General features: G+C 38.3%; 1 protein-coding gene across 1 annotated transcript in view; it reads right to left on the bottom strand.

Annotated features, from left to right (window-relative positions):
• Positions 1-1,414: 1,414 nt before the first annotated feature.
• The window catches only part of CLXN (calaxin), a 29,477-nt gene continuing 18,281 nt past the window's right edge, over positions 1,415-12,610 (bottom strand). The window contains exons 6-7 of the mRNA XM_081070781.1: positions 9,627-9,712; positions 1,415-2,946 (exon numbers count right to left, since the gene is read on the bottom strand). Coding sequence (XP_080926907.1) covers positions 9,653-9,712 — 60 coding nt within the window. The 3' untranslated portion in view covers positions 1,415-2,946; positions 9,627-9,652. The remainder of the gene's footprint in view (positions 2,947-9,626; positions 9,713-12,610) is intronic.

Here is a 12,610-nt window from a genome sequence, read left to right as displayed (position 1 = left end):
CTATAGGTACAGCTTTACTAGTTGTACATCCTTGGACTATTTACTGGGACCTAGTAAGTGCCATATAATCATTCCTTGTATTTGATGCTTAATCGCATGGCCTCTTATCTTCTCCAGATAGAAGTCTTTTTCTGACACTGCCTAAGATGGCCCAAAGAAACATTCCTGTCATTCTCCATTTGGAGAGTCCAGCCCTTTTCCATCCTTCCTGAAGGACTTCTGCTATTTTACTCACAAACCAGCAATCATCTCAGCTTCTCCTCCCTCTTTCTATGGCCAGTTGACACACATCTCACTTCTCCCGCCCCCGTGCTGACCTTGGAGCCACCGAGTCTGACAGCCTCGCTACTATTCATGAACATCTGGACTCTTGGCAAGGCAAGGTCTAAGCCCATTGTCCTGATTGCTATTGCTAAAAAAAATGGACACCTTTACTTCCAAATTGGAAACTTCCACTAAAGAAAGAAAATTCCAAATTCCAAGATGTTTCAGATGAGAAGAGTGCCCTGGAGAGAGTTGTCAATGGTCTCACTCACATACATATATTACATCAAAACAACCAATCCTCCTTGAGGGAGAAATTTGAAGATTCTTTAGGAAGCTGGAGCTCTCAATTACTCCAGCCTCATGGAGGATGTCAAGAAGAATAGATATTGCTATAGAGAAAGGTCTCTTATATTAGAACTTGATTAAGTCTGAATCTTGGCTTTGTCCCTCTTTGGGATATTGAGGAAGTTTCATGATTTTCCTAAACTCCAATTTCCTGAATCTGTTAAGATGAAAATGGTAAGTAATATTTATGTTTACCTCTTAGGATAGCTGTGAGAAATTAGATAATAAATGTAGTATTTACCATAGTACCTGAAACAGAAGTGTTCATTGGATTTTTTTATAATGTATTACAGATATTACAGGGATTGTTTTATTCTACTTTATGACTTTACCATATTTCTGAAGGATTCATTAGGAAGCATCGACCAACTAGTCTTAATTAATGCTCTGAACTGCCCTGTGCTGTAGGGCTAATTGGTCCTCTCAGGAGTAAATGACTCAAGTTCTAGATGCCACTTGCAGAGAGAACTTGTAAATGACGTGCATGCCATTCTGCATCTTCAGGCTCACTGTTGCCTGTCTCTGAGATGTGGTGTCCCCTCAGTCCACACAAAAACTTTGGAGATGGAGACAGGAAACAGGAAGATGCAACTCACGTTAAGGGGAGGATGGACTGTGTTCACCCAATTTATTCAAATGCCTTGTAAGTTGACAAGCCTGTGACCCAGGGAACTCTCTGTGAGTCTAGCTGGGCTACATAATAGGGGCAGTGTGGGCTGACCAGTCAGGAGGAGGTGAAAATAAACAAAGGATGTGTGTCTTGCGGGGGGGGATATACATATTTTTATAAAGATTTTTATTGGGAAGGGAAACAGGACTTTATTGGGTAACAGTGTGTACTCCCAGGACTTTTTTTCCAAGTCAAGTTGTGCTTTCAATCTTAGTTGTGGAGGGTGTCGTTCAGCTTCAAGTTGTTGTCCTTTCAGTCTTAGTTGTGGAGGGTGCAGCTCAGCTCCAGGTCCAGTTGTCGTTGCTAGTTGTAGGGGGCAAAGCCCACCATCCCTTGTGGGAGTCGAATCAGCAACCTTGTGGTTGAGAGGATGCACTCCAACCAACTGAGCCATCCAGGAGCTCTGCGGCAGCTCAGCTCAAGGTGCCGTGTTCAATCTTAGTTGCAGGGGGTGCTTGCGGGACTATGGGACTCGAGGAATTGAACTGGCGACCTTGTGGTTGAGAGCCCACTGGCCCATGTGGGAATCGAACCCGCAGCCTTTGGAGTTAGGAGCATGAAGCTCTAACCGCCTGAGCCACCGGGCCGGCCCTGGGGAATATTTTTTTGATAGTTTAGGTAGGAGGTATGAGGTATACAGAAAACCACAAATTACCAGTGATGAAACTGTGAGTAGTTAATTGCTGCTCAATGTAATGACACTCTGATAAAGATATTCCAAATGTAGAAGCATGCTTTGTTTCACTCAGGATATTTCACTGTTAGACTTTCTTCCTTTTTTGCTTCCCCTGTGAGACTGAGCATGTTTCCATGAGATACATCTCATGAGAAGGGGACTTGGATTTACTTGGCATGTATTCAGGTGTCTCCTCATCAATGGTAACTGAAACTGGAAACACTTTAAGAGAGTATCTGTTTCACTCTTAACAGAAAGGGCAGCCACTAAACCAGAAAAGACAAATATAATACTTCTGCCTCTTTTTGAAATGTTACCAACAAATCCTCACGATTTGTGAAATTGTAATGAACATATATATATACATTAAAATTCTATTTAATTATGTACCTTACATAGTTTCCCCATGTCAAATGCAATTCTCACTCTTTCTTGGCCATACTTGATGAGAATTAACAATTAGTCTGGATGACTCTGGGGGAGTTAGGGGATGATTTTATGAGGAAAAGCACACAGTTGGTTAAAATGCAGTCAGGAAAAATGGACAATCTAAGGAGCAGCTCAGAGAAACCTTTTTCAGACATGTCTGTCTTTACAGTTTCACAGTATTATTAACATAGAATTATTTTAATTTCTTTTTATTATCTCCTTTAATTAAAAATATTATAACTTTTTTGAGGGGAAGAGGAAAAGAATGGCAGGAAAGGGACTGTCACAGTGAATCCAAAGAGTGTTAGGTGATGATAGAATTGTGGCATGGAGGTAGAGTCTTCATTTTATATCACGAAAGAGGTGAAGGCAGGGCAACTGACCTAGAATTTGTTAACCCTCATGGCTTAACACAAAGTAGGAACTTAGTGAATGTTTTGGATGATTTTATGATGAAAGCAATTGCAGGCCTGGCTTCTTACAAGTGCAATCTTGTACCCAAAGATATTTGCAGGTTAAGAATGCAGGACTACCAGTTTTCAGTGGTAGTCTTTAAATCCTGCAGTGAAAAAAAAAAAAAAAAAGTACTTGATTGTTTCCCAAACAGAATCTCCACATACTGCTTGCAAGGCGATGCTAACATCTCCCAAAGGGACCTGGCCTGCTTTCTGCTGTTCCTCCCAGAGTGATGGGAGGAGAAGTGGAAGGTAATGCTTTGAGAAGTTGGTGAGAAGGCTATACTCAATTTTCCAAATTATATTTGTTTATCCATAGTCCTAACCCTGCTGCCCAAAAGGCAGGCAAAGACAAGGCTGAGAAAAATTGGCAGTACTTAGAAGGAGGAGGAGTCAGGGCAAGTTTGGCAGCAGGAAGTGAGGGGCTACAGAGCTCAGAGTAAGAGGGAAGAAAGCTTTTCCTTAAAGGTACTCAGTGTACTCAGATGACCCTGCTATTAAAGTTGAGTTAATTTTCACTGTTAAAATCATTTATGAGTTGCTACAGTAGTGAAATTAAGAGAATCCAGAAATCTAGATATACTAGCAGAAGGAAATGAATTGGACAGATTATGATAAAGAATAGCCAAGGGGTGTGTTCTATAATATACAGGGAAGCTCTTAAACAGAGCTCATGGATTCTTATAGTCAAGTACCAACATCATCTTAAGTTTCCTAAAATTATTTACAATATTTAAAAAAAATAGTTTTAAATAACATCAAATAATAAAACAGGGTTATTCACATGGAAGTCAATTTTTGATCAACCTATAATAAAAAGTTTAGGTACAGATGTATAAGATTAGTTCTTTAAATGATAAATTAAATCATGGTCAGTTATGGTCCATGACGCTGGCCAAAAAAGTTAAAAGAGTGTGCACCATATGGAAAGGAATTGACATTCTCATGCATTGGGCATAGCGGGCCTTCTTGTAGAGTAACCTGGTAACATGTGCTAAATATCTCAAAATTATGCTGGCCTCTAACCCAACATTCCATATTTACAAACTTTTCCCAAGTAAGTAACCAATGATGCATGTGAAAAGATTAAACTACAAGGATAGTTCATTTTGGAAATTATTTATAATAGGAAAAATGTGGGAACAACCAAAATGTCAATGGCAGGAAGTGGTTTAATGAAGTCTGTCATGATGGACTTGAAGCAGTCATTACAAGTGAGGATATAGACAAAAATTTAATTACGTGAGAAAAATGTCGATGAGATAGTTGTACATAAAAAAAGCAGCTTACAAAGGAGCATTGTCAATGTGTATTATCTAATATATGTATATATATATATATGTATGTATATGTATATATATATATATATATATATATATATACACTATGTGCATAAATGTAGATACACTTACAAAATGCCTTAAGAGAACCAGCAAGAATCTATACTAGAATATTAATATTTTCATTTTATTTGTTTAATTTCCTAAACTTCTTTTTTTTAATTAATTAGATTTATTGGGGTGACAATTGTTAGTAAATTTACATAGATTTCAGGTGTACAATTCTGTATTATATCATCTATAAATCCCATTGTGTGTTCACCACCCAGAGTCAGTTCTCCTTCCATCACCATATATTTGATCCCACTTACCCTTATCTCCCACCCCCAACCCCCCTTACCCTCTGTTAACCACTAAACTATTGTCTGTGTCTATGAGTTTTTGTTTCTCATTTGTTTGTCTTGTCCTTTTGTTGTTTTTGGTTTATATACCACATATCAGTGAAATCATAGGGTTCTCTGCTTTTTCTGTCCGACTTATTTCACTTAGCATTATACTCTCAAGATCCATCCATGTTGTCACAAATGCTCCTATATCATCTTTCCTTAACGCCGAATAGTATTCCATTGTGTATATATACCACAACTTCTTTATCCATTCATCTATCGAAGGACATTTTGGTTGTTTCCATGTCTTGGCCACCGTAAACAAAGCTGCAATGAACATTGGAGTACACGTGTCTCTATAGAGAAATGCTTTCAGATTTTTTGGATAGATACCCAGGAGAGCAATTGCTGGGTCGTATGGTAATTCTATTCGTAATTTCTTGAGGAACCTCCACACTGCCTTCCATAGCGGCTGCACCAGTCTGCATTCCCACCAACAGTGTATGAGAGTTCCTTTTTCTCCACAGCCTCTCCTACACTTGTTACTATTTGTCTTGTTGATGAAAGCCATTCTGACTGGGGTGAGGTGATATCTCATTGTGGTTTTCATTTGCATTTCTCTGATGATTAGCGATGTTGAGCATTTTTTCATATGTCTATTTGCCATTTGTATATCCTCTTTGGAGAAATGCCTAAACTTCTGAATATACTTCAGTGAACGTCTATTACCTTATAATCAAAAAATGCAATTAAAAATTAAAAATATTGTATATTGCATTATTAATACCTACTCAAAATAGAAAAATTGCGTCAACGTCCATCTATATAATCATCTAAAATTTTAAGAAAATAATTGGATAGTAAGTATCTTTATTTCATGGTAATTGCTAATTCCATTTATTTAAGACAGTCCATTTTTTTTCACAATGTACTCTATTGCTTAATCCTAATAATGCATATGTTGTAACAAAAGGTATTTAATACCCAAATAGCCTATAACTATTTATATATTGACAAAAGAGATATAAGCTGCTTGCATGCATTTACGAAAGAGCTAGACAGCAGTTCATAGAACATACATAGGCCCCATCTTTTTTATACTTCTATCCAATGCCCATAAACACCTGTGGGACAGTGGAGGTACAAAGGAAAAGGCAGGTCTGTCTTTAGGAGTTCATGTCTGGTAGACCACAGTATGACACAATTCCTGATAAGGGGATGCACAAGGGGAACCCAGGTAGTGGAGGCATGCCACTGAGGTACACCCAGATATGGGGATAAAGATTGAGTTGAAGTAGAGAAACAGAGGGAGCCTGAAGACAGGGCACTTCGCAACTGACTGCAATGACAGGAGGGGTTTGAGCAGGATTCATACTAGATCCTCTTTGAAAAGAATACTGGAGGTATTGCACTCCCTGACTTTAGCTTGTACTACAGGGCTATAATAAGCAAAACAGCATAGTATCGGCAGAAAAACAGACACATAGACCAATGGAATAGAATTGAGAACCCAGAAATAATACCACATAAATATGGACAGATAATTTTTGACAAAGAAGCTAAAAACATACAATGGAGGAAAGACAGCCTCTTCAATAAATGGTGCTAGAAGAATTGTATAGTCACGTGCAAAAGAATGAAACTGGACCAATTATTTCAAAATGAATCAAAGACTTAAGCATAAGACCTGACACAATAAACTGCACAGAAGAAAACATAGGTACTAAACTTATGGACCTAGGGTTCAAAGAACATTTCATGAATTTGACTCCAAAGTCAATGAAAGTAAAAGCTAAAATAAACGAATGGGATTATATGAAACTTACATGCTTCTGCACAGCAAAAGAAACCATCGACAAAATAAAAGGCAACCAACTGAATGGGAGAAGATTTTTGCAAACCGTGCCTCCGATAAGGGTCTAATATCCAAAATATATAAGAAACTCATGCAACTCAACAAAGAACACAGAAAAACAAACAACACAATTGAAAAATGTGCAGAGGACCTGAAGAGACATTTCTCCAAAGAGGACATACAAATGGAAAATAGACATATGAAAAAATGCTCAACATCACTAATCATCAGAGAAATGCAAATAAAAACCACAATGAGATATCACCTCACCCCAGTCAGAATGGCTACCTTCAACAAGACAAATAGTAACAAGCGTTGGAGAGGCTGTGGAGAAAAAGGAACCCTCGTATAATGTTGGTGGGTATGCAGACTGGTGCAGCCGTTATGGAAGGCAGTGTGGAGGTTCTTCAAAAAATTACGCATAGAATTACCATATGACCCAGCAATTGCTCTCCTGAGTATCTACCAAAAAAATCTGAAAACATTTATCCACAAAGACACGTGTGCTCCAATATTCATTGCAGCTTTGTTTACGGTGGCCAAGACATGGAAACAACCAAAATGTCCTTCGATAGATGAATGGATAAAGAATTGTGGTATATATACACCATGAAATATTATTCGGGGTAAGAAAATATGATATAGGAACATTTGTGACAACATGGATGGATCTTGAGAGTATAATGCTAAGTGAAATAAGTCAGACAGAAAAAGCAGAGAACCCTATGATTTCACTGACATGTGGTATATAAACCAAAAACAACAAAAGAACAAGACAAACAAATGAGAAACAAAAACTCATAGACACAGACAATAGTTTAGTGGTTACCAGAGGGTAAAGAGGATGGGAATGGGAGATGAGGATAAGGGGAATCAAATATATGGCGATGGAAGGAGAACTGACTCTGGGTGGTGAACACACAATGGGATGTATATATGTTGTAATACAGAATTGTACACCTGAAATCTATGTAATTTTACTAACAATTTTCACCCCAATAAATTTAAAAAAAATGACAAGAGGGGTGAGGGTAGGGGCATCTGGGATGACTCCAGAGATAAACTGAAAGCTTAAACTCAAGAAAAAACTCATAGGGGTGCATAAAATTTTTTGAATTAGTTTTGGATTTCTCCAGATAGATATCTAGGAGTGGAATTGCTGGGTCCTAAGGTAGTTCCATTTTCAGTTTTTTGAGATACCCCCATACTGTTTTCCGTAGTGGCTGCACCAATCTGCAATCCCTCTAACAGTGCACAAGGGTTCCTGTTTCTCCACATCCTCGCCAGCACTTGTTGTTTGTTGATTTATGAATGATAGCCATTTTGACTGGTGTGAGGTGGTATCTCATTGTGGTTTTAGTTTGCATTTCTCTGATTAGTGAGGTTGAGCATTTTTTCATATGTATGTTGGCCACCTGTATGTCTTCTTTAGAAAAATGTCTCTTCATGTACTCTGTCTATTTTTTAATTGGGTTGTTTGTTCTGGAATTGAGTTGAGTGGGTTTTTTTATAAATTTTGGATATTAACCCCTTATCGGATATCATTGGCAAATATCTTTTCCCATTCAGTAAGATCCCTTTTTGCACTATACACAATAGCCAAAACATGGAAACAACCTAAATGCGTATCAGTAGATGACTGGATTAAGAAACTGTGGTACATTTATACAACGGAGTATTACACAGCCATAAAGAGTAATGAAATCTTACCATTTGCAACAATATGGATGGACCTAGAGAACATTATGCTAAGTGAAACAAGTCGGACAGAGAAAGACAAACACCATATGATCTCACTTATATGTGGAATCTAAAGAAAAGAACACATGAATGAACTAATCAGAAACAGTCTCAGAGGCATGGAGGAAAAGCTGAGGGTTGCTTGATGGGAAAGGGGAGTGGGGATAAAGGGGAAGGTGAGGAGATTTGATAGCACAATTGGTAATCACAAGATTGACATGAGGATACGAAAGTCAATTTGGGGAATGTAGTCAACAATGTTGTAAAGATTTTGTAGGATATCCAATGGACACCTGTCTCATTAGGGAGACCACTTCAGGGATGATGTAGATGCCTGATCACTGCCCTGTACACCTGAAGCTGAAGCTGAACAATAATGAATATCAACTAGATATCATCACTTTGTTTGGGAAATAAATGATAAATATCTAACTATTACATTGTTTTACACACCTGAAACTAATAAAAATTTTAAAAAACGCTGAAGAAAAAGTAAAAATTAAAAAAAGCAAGAAAAAAAAACTCTTAAACACAGACAATGGTTTAGTGGTTACCAGACGGTAAGGGGGTAGGAGGGTGGTAGATGAGGGTAAAGGGGATCACATATATAGTGATGGAAGGAGAACTGACTCTTGGTTCCTGTTTCTAGTGAACATACAATATGGTGAACACACAATATGATATATAGATGATGTATTACAGTATTGTACACTTGAAATCTGTGCAATTTTACCAACCACTGCCATTCCAATAAATTTAAATTAAAGAAAGAAACAAACAAACAAACAAAAACAAACAACAACACTTTCCTCATCCTCCACTTTGAGTTTGGATTTATATTGTGATACTTTGTACTTTTAAATCCATTGTATTTGTTGAATGTTCATTCTGTGTAGAGTACTATACTTATTGCTCTGAGAGATATAAACATATATGTGATGAGACCCCTTAAAATTTAGTTGGGTTGTTATGACAAAGCCTCAAACAATAATATAGATCATATTAAAATAGGTTACATGTGTCTTTCATCTCTCTAAATCTCCTTCAGTGCCTAGCAGAAAGATATTTAAATGTTAAATGCCAGTATCATTTTATGCCATCTTAATTACTTATTGCTCCAAAGGAAATTCAGCAGTTTCAATGATTTTTAAATTTACGCCCAACATTTTTCTGATATGAAGAGTATTTGACTTAATAATTCATGATTATATAACCTCTCTATTAATTTCATTATTATAAACATTTTATGACAGTAATGTGCTTCAACAGATTGTCCAAATATAAAATATCTCTAGCAATATTAACTTATCTTGCCAAAACCAACAACATCTAATAAAGAACTTCTTGTCTTCTATCTATTTTACTTGGTTCTTACACCAAAGTTGAATGATACATATAAACGTATCATCCCTCATGCCAAACACACAATTCAACATGATCTTTTCTTTTTTTTTTTCCAACATCATCTTTTCGAGTTAAGTAGAAAAAATACACAATACATATATACTTCCTTTTTTACTCACTTGAGAAAACACAGACATTTAGGTATTCACATATCGTTGAATTCATTTGGATCTTTGAATACTTGGGATTCAAATTCCATCTGGCTCTGTAAAATGAAACTACTCAAATTAGTACAGGCTTCTAAAAAAGGTAGGACAAAATAAAATATTCTGTATGCTTCCATTATGTTTGAAGAGACACAAGATAACTGAAGAATAGTGGGAATCAAGAACTTGTGGTGTTTATGCATTATTTTATTTTCACTCACAGATGATGACAGTACTGACTATATTCCAATCACAATGCTTAGTATGGGGCTGCAAGCAAGAGCAAGACTACATGACCTGCTCTCCAGGAACCTCCAGCCTAGTGGCAGAGACTGCCCATAAACTAGTGAGCTTAATTTACTGCAGTGAGGCCTGCAACAGAGTAAGCAGACAGTGGATTCTTGGAGGCCAGGAGGACTAATTATAGCACAGCCAGGCTGTGACAGGTAGTGTAGATGCTTCCTGGAGCAGAAGAAGCCAGACTGAGACTGGGGTTGGGAAGGAATGTAGTCCAGTAACACAAGAACCCAAAAGCTGAACACTTGGGATTTATTATTTAAGTGGATGTGGTGACTTTGGCAAGAACAGTTACGGGAGTGGACAGGAATAAGCGATGATAGTGTAGGTCACAAATATGGACAATTCTTTCAAGATAGTTGGCTGTGAAAAAGAAAGCCATAGGACAGGAAATAGAAGGAGGTGTGGAATTAAGGTAAGTTCTCTCCTTTTCTTTCTTTCTTTCCTTCCTCTCTCCCTCCTTTTTTTCTTTCTCCTTTTATCCCTCTCTTTTTTCTTTTTAAGATGAGTCTGATTTATGTGTTTAAATCCTGATGAGAAGGTTTTAATAGTGAGGGAAGAGGTTAAAGACGTAGGGTCAAGAGAAAAATAAATGATGAAATAGTTCTTGAGGAGATGGAATGAGACAGATCCAGAACTCTCCATCAAACACTTCTGAGATCTATCCATCCATTTATCCATCCACTCAACATTTACTAGTTAACTACCACGTATACTAGTTAACTCCACATAGCATATGGGAGAATGTAGTGGACAAAAATACCAATTTCCCACCCAGGGAGCTTACACCTACATGTTGAGATAGACAATAAGTAAATGAGTAAATATATTCTATATAATAAGAACTATGAAGAAAAATGAAGCAAGGTTACGGGATGGAGAGGGAAGGGTACTTAAGATGGTCAGTGTCACTTGAGCAGAATGAGGAAATGGCATTTGAGCAGAGACTGAATGAAATGAGAGCCTGAGGCATGTGAAGCTTTGAGGAAAGGATGTTCTAGACAAGAGGCTAGAGTAAGTGTAAAGGCAACTGAGGAGAAAAATGAGGTAGCTGGAGTAGCTCCAGATGCAAGAGAGATTGGCAGATAATAGAAGAGAACCCACTTGGGAATTTCCAGCAAGAAAAGGGCATGATAGCATGTATATTTTTAAATATACTAGATATTGCAAAGACTAGTCACTAGGGTGACAACAGTAGAAGCAAGAAAGCTAATAATCTAGGCTAGGTGACAGATGATGGCACCATGATTTAGGTTGGTGGTAAACAGATGTGTAAAAAAGAAGCTATATTCAAGAACATATTTTGAAGAAGCAGTTAAGGGTGCTAAAAGTGCAAAATTAAAAATCAAGCCTTGGTTTTTGATTAAACAATTGAGTATTTATGGATGTCATTAATTGAGATAGGGAAGACTGGGGCAGGAGTAAATTTTGGGAAAAACCAATTTATTGAGATTATCTATTAGACATGTTGACTAGGCAGCTGGAGATAAAGACTAGAGATTAGGTGGTGGTATATAGCAATAGATATATATCACATCATTCCACCTCCTTAAAAATCTTCCATGAGAGGTCATAGAAATGGAAAGCATGAGGTTAGCCTCTTGAAATCTCCCCTGGAATTTACAACAAATTGAACAACTATAATTCCTCAAAGGACTCCTTGTGCAGCAGACAGGCAAGACTAAGACGTGAAACTGAAATCATCTAAAGGTGGGAAAATTGGACAAGCAGGGATGGAGGGAAGCAGGAACTGCAGAGACATGGAACACACGGGCGCAGGATGCAGAACCTAGCTGGGACCTCCAAGCTCCATTATGGAGCTACCACAGCTGTGGGAGAGGGAAGAATTCACATTGCTAGCACTCCCATTATGGCTCACAGTACTGCCTGAGGGATCACCATATAACACAGCAGAACCCAATGCTCACAGCAGAGGCCTCGGAGCAAAGACTGACAAAAGAAGGGTGAAAAAGCCCTCACTGCCAAGCAGAGGATGGAAGGCTTAGCATGGAGCCTAGCCGACCCCTCCCACCCTCCCAGAGCTTGCCCCATCCTTACCCTCCCAGTACTAGAAGAGGAACGGTATCAGTCAGATCTAAAGAACAGAATATTTGCAGTTCTGAGAACTGGAGCCCACAGCCATGGACTCACAGCCCAACTAGTTCCGGCAAAGGAGAGGGAGCCCTGGATGCAGGATGGGCTATGCTGGTCGCCACCATTGCTCACAGCACCTCTCACAACCCATCCTGCCCTCACCCCCACCTATCTAGGCAGATCCCTACAGGGGTAAACAGAGCTGCTGAAACACACAGGCCCTGAATCTCATGCAGAAAAGGTTCGGAACTTCAGAAGCTTTCCACACCCCCAAAGGAGACAGTGCCCTGAGACGCAGGGAACCTGCCCACAGAGGAGAAGACCACCATCCAAGGAATCCCCCTATTATGTGAGAAGCCAGAATGGTGCAAAAAAAATAAATAAAACACTACAGCATGAGAGAGAATTAAACGCGGCAGTTGGAAAGAAAATAAAGCATTCTACCAATTCCTACCAGAAAGCAAAGGAAAGACACCTTCCTACCAACTTATTTCACCAATTGCCATGAATAACCAAGGTAACAAGACAGTTCAGAAAGAAAATGAAAAGTCTCCAGAAAACGAACT

This window comes from Rhinolophus hipposideros (genome assembly GCF_964194185.1).
Source record: "Rhinolophus hipposideros genome assembly, chromosome: 13".
NCBI classification, from domain to species: domain Eukaryota; kingdom Metazoa; phylum Chordata; class Mammalia; order Chiroptera; family Rhinolophidae; genus Rhinolophus; species Rhinolophus hipposideros.
Note: the sequence above shows the minus strand (reverse complement) of the source record. Positions and strands in the feature narration are given on the sequence as shown.